The sequence below is a fragment of the Leucoraja erinacea genome, chromosome 22 (genome assembly GCF_028641065.1).
Source record: "Leucoraja erinacea ecotype New England chromosome 22, Leri_hhj_1, whole genome shotgun sequence".
In the NCBI taxonomy this organism is placed as follows: Eukaryota; Metazoa; Chordata; class Chondrichthyes; order Rajiformes; family Rajidae; genus Leucoraja; species Leucoraja erinaceus.
The window spans coordinates 20,560,295-20,575,081 of record NC_073398.1 but is presented as its reverse complement, the minus strand read 5'-3'; the positions used below and the strand labels follow the sequence as shown (position 1 = coordinate 20,575,081).

Sequence of the window (14,787 nt, the reverse complement as noted above, 5' to 3'; positions counted from 1 at the left end):
AAACCTTGGATGAACTTTGAGATCGGCACTCTCCTGAAGTCCAGACACAGGGCATTCACCTCCAATGATACAGTGGCCTACATGAAGACCAGATACGACCTTGGTAAGGCCATCAAAAAGGCCAAAAGGGACCTCTGCTCAAAACTGGAGGACGAGACAGATGTTCGGCAGCTGTGGCAGGGCCTGAATGTAATCACCTCCTACAAGGCGAAACCAGGAGGCAGCTCGAATGTCGGTGAAACATCACTCCCTGACGAGCTCAATGCGTTTTACGCACGCTTTGACAGGGAGAATACTGATGTGCCTTCCCGATCCCCCATTCGCTGTGATGGCATTTCAGTCACAGAGGCCGATGTCAGGAAATCCTTCAGAGGGGTGAACCCCCGAAAAGCACCTGGTCCTGATGGTATACCCGGTCGTGTTCTAACAACCTGTGCGGACCAACTGGCGGGTGTTTTTACGGACATTTTCAACCTCTCACTTCTGAGGTCTGAGGTCCCCACCTGCTTTAAAAGGGCATCAATCATACCGGTGCCCAAGAAGAGTAAGGGGACGTGCCTCAATGACTATTGACCAGTGGCACTAACGCCGGTGGTGATGAAGTGCTTTGAGAGGTTGATCATGGAGCAAATCAACTCCTACCTCGACAAAAACCTGGACCCACTGCAGTTCGCGTACCACCACAACAGATCAACGGTGGATGCGATCTCGCTGGCCCTCCACTCCGCACTGGACCACTTGAACAACAAAAACTCATATGTCAGGCTGTTATTCATTGATTACAGCTCGGCATTTAACACAATCATCCCCTCCAAACTGGTTACCAAACTCGCAGAACTGGGTCTCTGCGCATCCCTCTGCAACTGGATCCTCGACTTCCTCATCCACAGACCACCGTCTGTTCGTATTGGTGGAAATGTGTCAGCCTCGATAACAATCAGCACGGGAGCACCTCAAGGCTGCGTGCTCAGCCCCCTGCTGTACTCACTCTATACCCATGACTGCGTAGCGAACCACAGTGCGAACTCCATCATCAAGTTCGCTGATGCCACCACTATTGTGGGGCGTATCACTGATGGGGATGAGTCACAATATAGAATGGAGATCGAGCTACTGTCCATATGGTGCCAGCGCAATAACCTGGCCCTCAACCCCAGCAAAACCAAGGAACTGATTGTGGACTTTGGAAGGAGTAGGAGGGGGACCCACAGCCCCATTTATATCAACGGGTCGATGGTTGAAAGGGTCAAGAACTTCAAATTCCTGGGCGTGCACATCTCTGAAGATCTTTCCTGGTCCGAGAACACTAACGCAATTATCAAAAAAGTTCATCAGCACCTCTACTTCCTGAGAAGATTACGGAGAGTCGGATTGTCAAGGAAGACTCTCTCTAACTTCTACAGGTGCACAGTAGAGAGCATGCTGACCGGTTGCATCGTGGCTTGGTTCGGCAATTTGAGCGCCCTGGAGAGGAAAAGACTACAAAAAGTAGTAAACACTGCCCAGTCCATCATCGGCTCTGACCTTCCTTCCATCGAGGGGATTTATCGCAGTCGCTGCCTCAAAAAGGCTGGCAGTATCATCAAAGACCACACCATCCTGGCCACACACTCATCTCTCTGCTACCTTCAGGTAGAAGGTACAGGAGCCTGAAGACTGCAACAACCAGGTTCAGGAATAGCTATTTCCCCACAGCCATCAGGCTATTAAACCTGGCTTGGACAAAACTCTGATTATTAATAACCACTTTCTGTTATTTGCACTTTACCAGTTTATTCATTCATGTGTGTATATATTTATATCATGGTATATGGACACATTTATCTGTTTTGTATTAAATGCCTACTATTTTCTGTGTGCTTAAGCAAAGCAAGAATTTCATGATCCTATACAGGGACACGTGACAATGTACTCACTTGAACTTGAACTTGAACTTGTAGAATTGTAGAAGATTAGAAGAATAGAAGATTCAAAGTGGGCATGGCTGCAATGGGACAATGATAACATCAAGGTTGAACTAAGAGTATGCATATCAATCAATCAACCTTTATTGTCATCTTGCAAAGCAACAGTTGTACAGTGCAAAATGAGAAGACGTTTCCCAGGGAATACCGGAGCATCGCACATTAAACTTTAAAACATTTCACACATAATAACAATACAAAACAATCCAGTCCCTGATGAAACAGTATAAATAGTTAAAAGCAGGTAAAACAGCAACATTAAAATACAGTAAAACCAGTCATTACAATTAAAATGTCCAGGGCAGCTGATTTGAGTGGCCAGTGCCAGGGTTATTAAAATGTCAGTGCAAAGCCGCAGAATCAGGTGACTGTGAGTACAGAGAATGTTTAGCAGCCACACAGCCTGTGGCAGGAAGCTGTTTAGCAGTCTTGTAGTCTGGGTTTTGATGCTCCGGTATCTCCAGGTGGGTGTGGAGGGGGTGCAGTTTGTCCTTAGCTACTCTCAGAGCTTTTTTCAGACAGCGGCTCTGGAACAGTTCTATACTGGAATATATACTGCTTGGATTAGCCAGGACAGCATAAAGCTACTATTCAGTTTACTGTGTGATATATGGATGGTTAAAACCAATATTAATTAGTCATAGAAAGATACAGCATGGAAATAGGCCATTTGGCCCAACTAATCTGCATCTACCATCATTCACACATTTAGAGTAACCCTACATTAATCCTAGTTTTTATGCTCTCACATTCTCATCAACTACCTCCAGATTCTGCCACTCACACTGTTTTAGTTTAGCTTAGTTTAGAGATACAGCGCGGAAACAGGCCCTTCGGCCCTCCTAGTCTGCACTGACCAATGATCTTTGCATATTAACACACACTAGGGATAATTTACACTTACTCCAAGCCATTTAACCTACAAACCTGTAAGCCTTTGGAATGTGGGAGGAAACCAAAGATCTCGGAGAAAACCCACGCAGGTCACGGGGAGAACGTCCAAACTCCATACAGACAGCACCCATAGCAGGAACGAACCCGGGTCTCTGGCGCTGCAAACGCTGTAAGGCAGCAACTCTATCGCTGCGCCACTGTGCCGTGTGTGGAGGCAATTTAAAGAGGCTAATTAACCTACCAATCTGCACATCTTTGGGATGTAGGAAGAAACCCGTGTATCCAGAGATGGCCACAGGGAGAGCATGCAAACTCCATACAGACTGCACCCGAGATCAGTAATGAACTTGGTTGAGTCTCTGGCATTGTGAGGCAGCTGGTTTGCTGGCTTCTCCATTGTGCTGTCATCAAAGAAGCAATCTGGCATTGTGAGTTCTCATGTGTGTAAGCTGCTGATTTGGCAAATATATTCTGCAGGTTGACAACTCTGTGCTGGAGAATGACCACAACTGACAGAATGTCCTGTTGGCCCCGATGTCAAGAGGGAACATGTCATGGATTCTCCTGCTGCTTGCATGCAATTACTGCTTTGCCATTACTTTTAACGTCTATTGGGAACCAATGTTTTAAGGTTAAATGAAAATGTTTATGGTAAGCATTTCAACATTACTATGTTGGTGTTTATTTTTTCTATAGTTCTATCCATCTTTGCAACAATGCCATTCAGAAGAAATTAAAACCAGCCATTGAGCGTAACCCATTAATACCGACAGAGAGCATGTGGTCAAGTGACGAATTCCAAGACTATTTGAAAATTAAAGGTGATGACAACATTTGGAAGGAACTTATCTACCCTTCCATGAAAAAAGCCATCATTTGTAGTTTGATAACAGTTCAGTCTAATGTAGAAGAACGCAAGAGCAATTTTGGACTATATGGCGCTGATTTCTTGCTAGGGGAAGACTTTAAACCATGGTTAATTGAGATCAACTTAAGTCCAAGTATGGCACGTTCCACTTCTGTCACTTCTCTGCTCTGTGCAAATGTACAGGAAGACACCATTAAAGTGGTCATCGACAGAAGATATAACAGCAAGTGCAACACTGGTCAGTTTGAATGTCTATCGAAGCAGGTGAGTGTATCCAAGCTCCATCATGTTGTTTCTTCCAAACAAGTATTATTGAGAGTGAGAGCAATGTTTCCTGATGACGGCAGATGTATGAGCTCAATCATATGCATTGAAATGGAGAACACAGTATAGTTAATATAGATTTGCAGATACATGTTAATGAGTATCATTACCATATACTTTTGCAATGCAGAATCCAATAATGATTCATATGATTGTGCGTGAATAGTGATATGATGATGAAATGATGGGATTAATCATCTAAGAACCCATGTTTGACATCTACTCGTGGTAGATTCTTTTAAATTCTCATTTATATACAGTATTTGCAGTAAATGTGTACATTGGAAAACTTGCCCTTTGATTATTCTTTCATACTAATCTGTAAAATGAAAAATGGCATATGCTGGAAAGCTACGACAGTGGCGAAAAACAGCATGATAGTTCAAACTCAAATTAGTGATAGCAAGAGCAGGTAGTCAACCCAATTAAAAAAAAATAATGAAAGAAGAAAAGAATGCTAGACAAAGATTTCCTGTAATAGCGACGGAAGTAGCAGGTAGGGTTAATATTATGGCAATGGGGCATTAAAACTGGAAGCAGGTACAAGCTTCTGAATGGTCACCTGAATCCAACTTGAACAGAGCTAATAGCAGAAGGAAAGTTGAGCTAAACACTTCGACAATGGAAAAGTGCTGAATAGAACCTGGCTGAAGGAAATTGACAGAAAATTTGAGTTATTGTTGTGATTGTGTGTCTTTGTTAAAACATTTCCAAATTCTCTGGCAGGATCAGCAAGTCAGTGTCAATGTTCTTTCCCAAGCCACAACCCCAATGTTAATTAGAGTTGTGATTACACGCAGATGACACTTAGTAGTTTTCACTGCTGACACCAGCTGCTTGAGATAGCGAGTCGAAGAAATTACCAAGTGGACTAAGGAAACATTTCAAGGTAGTCTCGAAGTCTCCTTGAAGAAGTGTAATATCTTAACAGTCTTGTGGGAATCGTGAGAATCTTTGGTCCAGACTGCTAAAATGGAAAGAAATATTCAGGAAGGATATTCAATAGACTAGTTTATTGAAAGGGGGCACCAGGAAGGCCACTTTTATCTGCACAAGGAACTTACCACTTCCTAACTACCATCTACCTGCCCTATTGAACATCTCCTGACCTACCAGTACAGCTTGCAAGTCTGCCATTAGCCACCTCATAAATCACCAAACTGGAGTGGAAGTAAGCCATCCTCACTCCCAGCGATTGCTTGTGAAGAAGATGAAGACTTTAAAAGATGCAAAATTCTACAACACTTCTCTGTGCTGTCCAATGCAAATATAATACCACAGGACATTTGGGGATTTGATGTAAGGAGCATGTACTCTGTGAATTTATTTCTGCAGCTTCTGCACATTGGACGGGCAGACATGTGCAGGAACAACCAATGTTTAGTTTAGTTTAGAGATACAGCACGGAACCGGGCCCTTCGACCTATCAATTCCACTTCGACAAGCGATCCCTGCACACTAACAATACGCTGCACACACTAGGGACATTTTACAATTATACCAAGCTAATTAACATAGAAACATAGAAAATAGGTGCAGGAGTAGGCCATTCGGCCCTTCGAGCCTGCACCGCCATTCAATATGATCATGGCTGATCATCCAACTCAGTATCCCGTACCTGCCTTCTCTCCACATCCCCTGATCCCTTTAGCCACAAGGGCCACATCTAACTCCCTCTTAAATATAGCCAATGAACTGGCCTCAACTACCTTCTGTGACAGTGAGTTACAGAGACTCACCACTCTGTGTGAAAAATGTTTTTCTCATCTCGGTCCTAAAGGATTTCCCCTTTATCCTTAAACTGTGACCCCTTGTCCTGGACTTCCCCAACATCGGGAACAATCTTCCTGCATCTAGCCTATCCAACCCCCTAAGAATTTTGTAAGTTTCTATAAGATCCCTCCTCAATCTTCTAAATTCTAGCGAGTACAAGCCGAGTATATCCAGTCTTTCTTCATATGAAAGTCCTGACATCCCAGGAATCAGTCTGGTGAACCTTCTCTGAACTCCCACTAAGGCAAGAATGTCTTCCCTCAGATTTGGAGACCAAAACTGTGCACAATACTCCAGGTGTGGTCTCACCAATACCCTGTACAACTGCAGTAGAACCTCCCTGCTCCTAAACCTAACCTAAAACCTTAACCTAAAACCTGTACGTTCAGGAGTGCGGGAAGAAACCAGAGCACCCAGAGAACACCCACGCAGTCATAGTTAGAACATACAAATTCCATACTGACGGCACCTGGGTCTCTGGCGCTGCAGGGCAGCAACTCTACCGCTATGCCACCATTCTGTCCACAATGTTGGGTGATTTTGAACCATGAGGAGCGATGCCATTCAAGTAGCTGCAGGTCTTCATGGTGCTAGTGGGTCTGCCTTGTCATTATTTAGAGGCAGGTCCCAGACCACTGAGTCCAGCACTAGAAACACATTTCAGTCAATTTTTATATTTTGTGGCATAATCCCTTGACTATGTCACCCAACCCAGTCTGACTCTGGCCCCAGCCATCAATTCTCCAATTCCAAATCATAAGATTAACCTTTCAACTTTCACCTCTATGATCATTAACTCTCTAATCCGCTAATCAACAAGATAGCCTTCACCATCTCTATGGATTCCTTAGACTACTTCCCCCTGTCATTCAACTGATCATTAGATTCAACCTTTCATTCTGTACTCCACTAAAATCTAACTGGACAACTCTTCAAGTCTCCCATTGTGACACCAAAGTTGACCGGAATCCCCAGTAGTTAGACATTCCTCTTCCTCCTCCCCACCATCCCTCACATCCCAGATTGCTCTGTCAAACCTCCCACAACCGTTTGATCCTCCCCCTTCCTTCCTCGTTGTCAAAACACTAACATCCTTCCCTTTTGCAAGCACAACCCTAACCACCCACCCCCCCCCCATCTAATCTTTGTCCATTTACTAGGCTAACTTTCTCCATCACTTTCCCTGCCGATTCTTGACTGATCATTACCACCCCCTGCCTCCTCTGCTGGATTGGTATACCCCAACTCCCTCATCCCCTCCCTACACCTGACTGCCACTATCTTGACCACCTGGCTGACTCTTACCATCTTCACCAGCCCTCCCCAGCATCGGCATGTCATTCACTTGGCTGACCTTCATCTACAATTGGGTAGTCAATTGTATCATGCAAAATGACCTAAGGTGATCCACAATATCTGGACTTGTCTTCTCATTCTCCCAACCAATCGTTGCCACCCCTCTCCTTTGTGACATTAACTTAGCACCGGGAGAAAACTAAACTCCTGATTATGGGTGCTTGACTGTACGGAGTTTGTACATTCTCCCCATGACCTGTGTGGGTTTTCTCTGAGATCTTTGGTTTCCTCCCACACTTCCTCCAAAGACATACAGATTTCTAGGCTAATTGGCTTGGTATAATTGTAAATTGTCCAATTGTCCGGTGGGCCGAAGGGCCTGTTTCCGCACTGTATCTCTAAATGGAACTAAACTAAACTAAACTAAACTAAACTAAACTAAAACCCACACGGTCATGGGGAGAAGGTACAAACTTTGTACACAAAGCACCGGGAGTCAGGATCGAACCCGGGTCTCTGGCGCTGTAAAGCTGCAACTCTACCTCTGCGCCACCATGCCACCCCGGTAGATTTGGTTTAGATCAGCTCCGTTTCGAGAACCCAGTGAATATTCTTGGGCAGCAGCCTCTTTCTAAAATTAGTGAACTTCAAATAATTTGAAAGTGAGTTCAAGACTCACAGCCAGCATGTATTTGTAGGTGCTTTTAAAACAGATGCAGTGTGCTGCATACTTTACTGGATATCTATTCCTGGAAAAACAATTATGGACCAGCAGCTACTTTCTCCCTTAAAATCAGGAGTGATGCAAGCAAATTGCCAAATGCCATTTTATACTTTTGTACTATCAGGAAGGATATTAGCTATACCAAGCAGAGGTTGTGCAAATGTTAATTAGTCTTAGAGTGATACCGTGTGGAAGCAGGCCCGTAGGCCCAACTAGCCCGCACCGGTCAACAATGTCCCAGCCGAACTAGTTCCACTTGCCTGCGCTTGGTCCATATCCCTCAAAACCTGTCCTATCCATGTACCTGTCTAACTGTTTCTTAAATGGTGGGACAGTCCCAGCCTCAACTACCTCCTCTGACAGCTTGTTCCATACACCCACCACGCTTTGTGTGAAGAAGTTACTCCTTGGATTCCTATTAAATCTTTTCCCCTTCACCTTGAACCTATGTCCTCTAGTCCTCGATTCCCCTACTCTGGGCAAGAGACTCTGTTTACCTACCAGATCTATTCCTCGCATGATTTTGTACACCTCAATAAGATCACTCCTCACCCTCCTGTGCTCCATGGAATAGAGACCCAGCCTACAACCTCTCCCTATAGCTCACACCCTCCAGTCCTGGCCACATCCTCGTAAATCTTTTCTGAACCCTTTCAAGCTTAACAGTGTATTTACTATAACATGGTGCCCAGAACTGAACACAATATTCTGAATGCGGTGTCACCAATGTCTTATACAACTGCAACATGACCTCCCAACTTCTATACTTAAATACTGATGAAGGCCAAATGAAGGCCTTTTTGACCACCTTATGCACCTGCAACTCAACCTTCAAGGAACCACACACCTGTACTCCTAGATCCCTCAGCTCTACAACACTACCCAGAGGCCTACCATTTACTGTGTATGTACTGCCCTTGTTCGATGTCCCAAAATGCAACACCTCACACTTTTCTGCATTACATTCCATCAGCCATTCCTCTGCCCACCTGGCCAATCGATCCAGATCCTGCTGCAATATTTCACAACCATCTTCACAATCTGCAAAACCACTCACTTTTGTATCATCCGCAAACTTGTTAATATTGTTTTCTAAAGGGCCTATCCCACTTGGCAATTTTTTTCGGCGACTGCTGGCAGTTGCCGCTGGATTTTGAACATTTCAACAAATGCAACAAAAAAATATTGCGACACCTGAGGAAACATTGCGCGTCAATACGTCATCACGCCGCATCACGCCGCATCACACCGCATCATGTTGCATCACGCCGCATCACACCGCATCACGTCGCATCACACCGCATCACACCGCATCACACCGCATCACACACCGCATCACGTCGCATCAGCGTCGCATCACACCGCATCACACCGTATCACCGCATCACACCGCATCACACCGCATCACACCGCATCACACCGCATCACGCCGCGACGTTTTTTATGACCTGATACGTCAGTCAATGATGCTGGCAGTCGCCAAATAAATCGCCAAGTGGGATAGGTCCTTAATTGTTTTCTCTGGAGCGTTGGCGACTGAGAGGAGACTTGATGGAAGTATATAAAATTATGAAAGGCATAGACAGGGTAGATAGGACCAAATACTAGTGGCATAGCTTTAAGGTCATAGGGTGAAACTTTAAAGGGGACGTGCATGCAAAGTTTTTTTTAACACGGAGAGTTGCGGGTACCTGGAATGTGGTGCCAGGGGTGGAGCTGGAGGCAGGTACAATAGGTGCATTTAAAAGGCTTTTAGAAAAGGACGGGAATGGAGTTATATGGATCACTTGCAGGCAAAGGAGACTAGTTTTATACTGTGAGCCGAAGGCCATGTTCCTGCGCTTTATTGTTCTGTTTGTTTGTACAAAGACAAAGTCTATTTTAACATTTTTCATCAAAGGGATAATTCAGAGAATTGACTGAATAGCTGCTGAATGCATGAATGATAATATGGATTTCAGCACCGATATGCGCTGTATCTGATTGTGGTGAAGCTTGTTTTGATCACAACATTGCACAACTTGTAACCTATGTACTTTTGTTGAGACCCACATGGTCTGCTGGTCCTATTGTGCTACAATTATGATTTGATGGGAAAGAACATGAAAAGGATCCTACTGGGAGTGAATTTATCTGCCGATCTCTCTGTTTGAAACATCCCCTGACTGATTAATTGATGAAGTATTCATTCACCGTAATGATCAGAAAGACACAGAGAAATCAAAGTCAGGGTCATGGGCATCAGAGTCTTGGAATGGTTGTGTTCTGCCCAGATCTGGGAACTGGTTGCAGGTTTTGTGCTAGGTGCTAAGGTTTATAACTATGGCCTTGAGGATGTGGCTGGAGGAATAACTGCAGCTGATCTGCATCGAATGCCACCTGATGTCTCTCACGTTCCATTAAACCATGAAACTATTATTTGGGATTGAATTAACTGAGCAGTACAGGTTTAAAGATGTTTTTATTTCTCTGATTAGGTGCTTGAATTGATCATATTTAAATATGTGAACAAACAGAAATGTATAGTTTCATATTTCATATATTTGCATGTTTTTTTATGTTCTTGTCTAGTTACAGTCTTGATCCATATTCTTGTCTGCTATCAAATGTGATACAATCAAATGTCAAGTGTAAAGCTGTGCTTTCGAATATTTTTTTAATTATCGTACTTGATCAATTTTATGACTATACTCACTATGTATCTGTATTGTTTCCCAGGAAAGAAAGTATTTCAACAAAAGAACTTATGCTCTTCAAGAAAAGGTTTTACGCAAAGACAATTAGGAATGTTTTAAATATATGTCACGTTTTTCATTTATCCAAGATATTTTTAACTAAAAACCACATTATTCTTTAACAGATGGTATTGTTTGTTTTCAATTCTCATTCATCTTATATTCCACATCCCGTGGTTATTAGTATGTCCAGCTATTTCTTTTTTTAAAACAATTTACATGTTTTAGTCACTGACTGCGTATAGAAACATAGAAACTAGGTGCAGGAGTAGGCCATTCGGCCCTTCGAGCCTGCACCGCCATTCAATATGATCATGGCTGATCATCCAACTCAGCATCCCGTACCTGCCTTCTCTCCATACCCCCTGATCCCCTTAGCCACAAGGGCCACATCTAACTCCCTCTTAAATATAGCCAATGAACTGGCCTCAACTACCCTCTGTGGCAGAGAGTTCCAGAGATTCACCACTCTCTGTGTGAAAAAAGTTCTTCTCATCTCGGTTTTAAAGGATTTCCCCCTTATCCTTAAGCTGTGACCCCTTGTCCTGGACTTCCCTAACATCGGGAACAATCTTCCTGCATCTAGCCTGTCCAACCCATTAAGAATTTTGTAAGTTTCTATAAGATCCCCTCTCAATCTCCTAAATTCTAGAGAGTATAAACCAAGTCTATCCAGTCTTTCTTCATAAGACAGTCCTGACATCCCAGGAATCAGTCTGGTGAACCGTCTCTGCACTCCCTCTATGGCAATAATGTCCTTCCTCAGATTTGGAGACGAAAACTGTACGCAATACTCCAGGTGTGGTCTCACCAAGACCCTGTACAACTGCAGTAGAACCTCCCTGCTCCTATACTCAAATCCTTTTGCAATGAAAGCTAACATACCATTCGCTTTCTTTACTGCCTGCTGCACCTGCATGCCTACCTTCAATGACTGGTGTACCATGACACCCAGGTGTCGCTGCATCTCCCCCTTTCCCAATCGGCCACCATTTAGATAATAGTCTGCTTTCCCGTTTTTGCCACCAAAATGGATAACCTCACATTTATCCACATTATACTGCATCTGCCAAACATTTGCCCACTCACCCAGCCTATCCAAGTCACCTTGCAGTCTCCTAGCATCCTCCTCACAGCTAACACTGCCCCCCAGCTTAGTGTCATCCGCAAACCTGGAGATATTGCCTTCAATTCCCTCATCCAGATCATTAATATATATTGTAAATAGCTGGGGTCCCAGCACTGAGCCTTGCGGTACCCCACTAGTCACTGCCTGCCATTATGAAAAGGACCCGTTTACTCCTACTCTTTGTTTCCTGTTTGCCAGCCAGTTCTCTATCCACATCAATACTGAACCCCCAATGCCTTGTGCTTTAAGTTTGTATACTAATCTCTTATGTGGGACCTTGTCGAAAGCCTTCTGGAAGTCCAGATACACCACATCCACTGGTTCTCCCCTATCCACGCTACTAGTTACATCCTCGAAAAATTCTATAAGATTCGTCAGACATGATTTACCTTTCGTAAATCCATGCTGACTTTGTCCAATGATTTCACCACTTTCCAAATGTGCTGCTATCCCATCTTTAATAACTGACTCTAGCAGTTTCCCCACTACCGATGTTAGACTAACTGGTCTGTAATTCCCCCATTTCTCTCTCCCTCCCTTCTTAAAAAGTGGGGTTACGTTTGCTACCCGCCAATCTTCAGGAACTACTCCAGAATCTAAAGAGTTTTGAAAGATTATTACTAATGCATCCACTATTTCTGGAGCTACTTCCTTAAGTACTCTGGGATGCAGCCTATCTGGCCCTGGGGATTTATCGGCCTTTAATCCATTCAATTTACCCAACACCACTTCCCGGCTAACCTGGATGTCACTCAATTCCTCCAACTCCTTTGACCCGCGGTCCCCTGCTATTTCCGGCAAATTATTTATGTCTTCCTTAGTGAAGACGGAACCAAAGTAGTTATTCAATTGGTCCGCCATATCCTTGTTCCCCATGATCAACTCACCTGTTTCTGACTGCAAGGGACCTACATTTGTTTTAACTAATCTCTTTCTTTTCACATATCTATAAAAACTTTTGCAGTCAGTTTTTATGTTCCCTGCCAGTTTTCTTTCATAATCTATTTTCCCTTTCCTAATTAAGCCCTTTGTCCTCCTCTGCTGGTCTTTGAATTTCTCCCAGTCCTCCGGTATGCTGCTTTTTCTGGCTAATTTGTACACATCAGCCTTTGCTTTGATACTATCCCTGATTTCCCTTGTTATCCACGGATGTACTACCTTCCCTGATTTATTCTTTTGCCAAACTGGTATGAACAATTTTTGTAGTTCATCCATGCAGCCTTTAAATGTCTTCTGTGTTATGTATTATGTGCGTTGGTTCTTATTTTGACACAAAAAAAAAGATATTTAAATTCCTCGCCGTGATTTTGTTTTTTATAAAATATATAAGTACTATGCTACTTTTAAACAGGTAGAATCATGCTCACATGACAAAAATCACAGTATTATTTGGAAGAATCTCATGAATCCTGTACTCACTGCCCAAGACCACAAGGAATTGCAGATGCAGCATAGTTTATCACCCAGCCTCCTTCCCCCGACTCCATCTGCATTTCATGCTGCCTTGGAAAAGCAGGCAATATAATTAAGCATCATTCAAACACCGGTTTTTGCTCATCTCTCCCTCTCCCTCCGTGCAAAAATGACAAAAGTTCAAAAGCATGTACCACTAGATTCGAGAATAGCTTCTTTCTCACTGATATCATATCACAGCACAGATTTCTCATAAATTAACAGTTTAATCTTGATCTTCCAACCTACTTTATTGCAGCCGGTGCATCTGCACTTTCTCTATAGCATTGTAATGTTGGAATACTATATTCTGCACTGTTTATTCTTCTCTTTGCACTACTTGTTGTACTTGTATATGACTTAAATGTACCTACACATGGTGTGACTTGACTGGACAGCAAGCGGACAAGGTTTTTCACCTTATCTTGTTACACATGGGTTAATACCAATATTTGCAGGTGCACATTTTTGAATGATAGAATATGAATAACATTTTCTCTATTTTTACATTTGTTGTATTAAAGAGGATGCAAATAGTTTGCATATTGTAAATCGAATTATAGATGCTTCAAAGCAAATATCAAATTTCCATTGATATTTGTTATTTAGTATGTTATGATTTGCTTATTATGCATTGTAATGCTCCAAAAATGTTTTATTATGCTGGCTAAAGAGAATGAAAGGATCAACAACTTCAGTCACTATTTCTTGTCAGAATCTAGTGATGCATGGTGTATCTAAATAGCAGTGAACTGTTCTTTGGTGGTTATTGCGCAAGGAGTCACGAATCCTGAATGAAAAAGTAATTAAACTACTCTTTCAAAGTTGGAGCAAAGTGTACAACGGGATTGAACACCTTTGTATCACAAAGGAGAATTGAACAGTACCTTCTAAAAGGAATTGGTGAGGCACGAGACATATTCAAGTCCACGGAGGCAGAGCAGGGGAATTTAACTGATATGGTAGGATCTATTAGGAACAGTTGGGGCGGCACAGTGGCACAGCGGTAGAGTTGCTGTCTTATAGTGCTTGCAGCGCCGGAGACCCGGTTTCATCCCGACTACGGGTGCTGTCTGTACGGAGCACACTCCGAAGATGTACAGGTTTGTAGTTAATTAGTCTGGGTGTTTTTCGCTCTGGCCATGGGAGGAGACCCAGGACAGAGAGGTTGGATACGGAATGGGAGGGGGAGTTGAAGTGCTGAACCACCGGGATTGGTGGTCGTTGGTCGTTGGCTTGGCGATCGTTTCGCCGAACACCTCCGCTCGGTTCGCATTAACCAACCTGACCTCCCGGTGGCTCAGGACTTCAACTCCCCCTCCCATTCCATATCCGACCTCTCTGTCCTGGTTCTCCTCCATAGCCAGAGCGAGCAACACCGGAAATTGGAGGAACAGCACCTCATATTCCGCTTGGGGAGTCTGCATCTTGGGGGCATGAACATTGAATTCTCCCAATATTGTTAGCCCTTGCTGTCTCCTCTCCACTTCCTATCTCTCCTCAGCCCTCGGGCTCCTCCTCCTCCTTTTTCCTTTTCTTCCCCCCCCCCCCCCCCCCCCCCCCCCCCCCCCCCCCCCCCTGTCTGAAGAAGGGCTTTGGCCCTAAACTTTGCCTATTTCCTTCACTCC

At 43.7% G+C, this 14,787-nt stretch overlaps 1 protein-coding gene across 2 annotated transcripts in view; it reads left to right on the top strand.

The window, feature by feature from the left end:
* Positions 1-14,787, top strand: part of LOC129707770 (protein monoglycylase TTLL8-like) — an 85,474-nt gene that overhangs the window by 55,502 nt on the left and 15,185 nt on the right. Inside the window, exons 15-16 of one of the 2 annotated variants that reach the window (XM_055653055.1) lie at positions 3,555-3,990; positions 10,562-10,606. In XM_055653055.1, coding sequence (XP_055509030.1) covers positions 3,555-3,990; positions 10,562-10,606 — 481 coding nt within the window. Of the gene's footprint in view, positions 1-3,554; positions 6,416-10,561; positions 10,607-14,787 lie in introns of those variants that run through there. The other variant, XM_055653054.1, reaches the window with a different exon arrangement.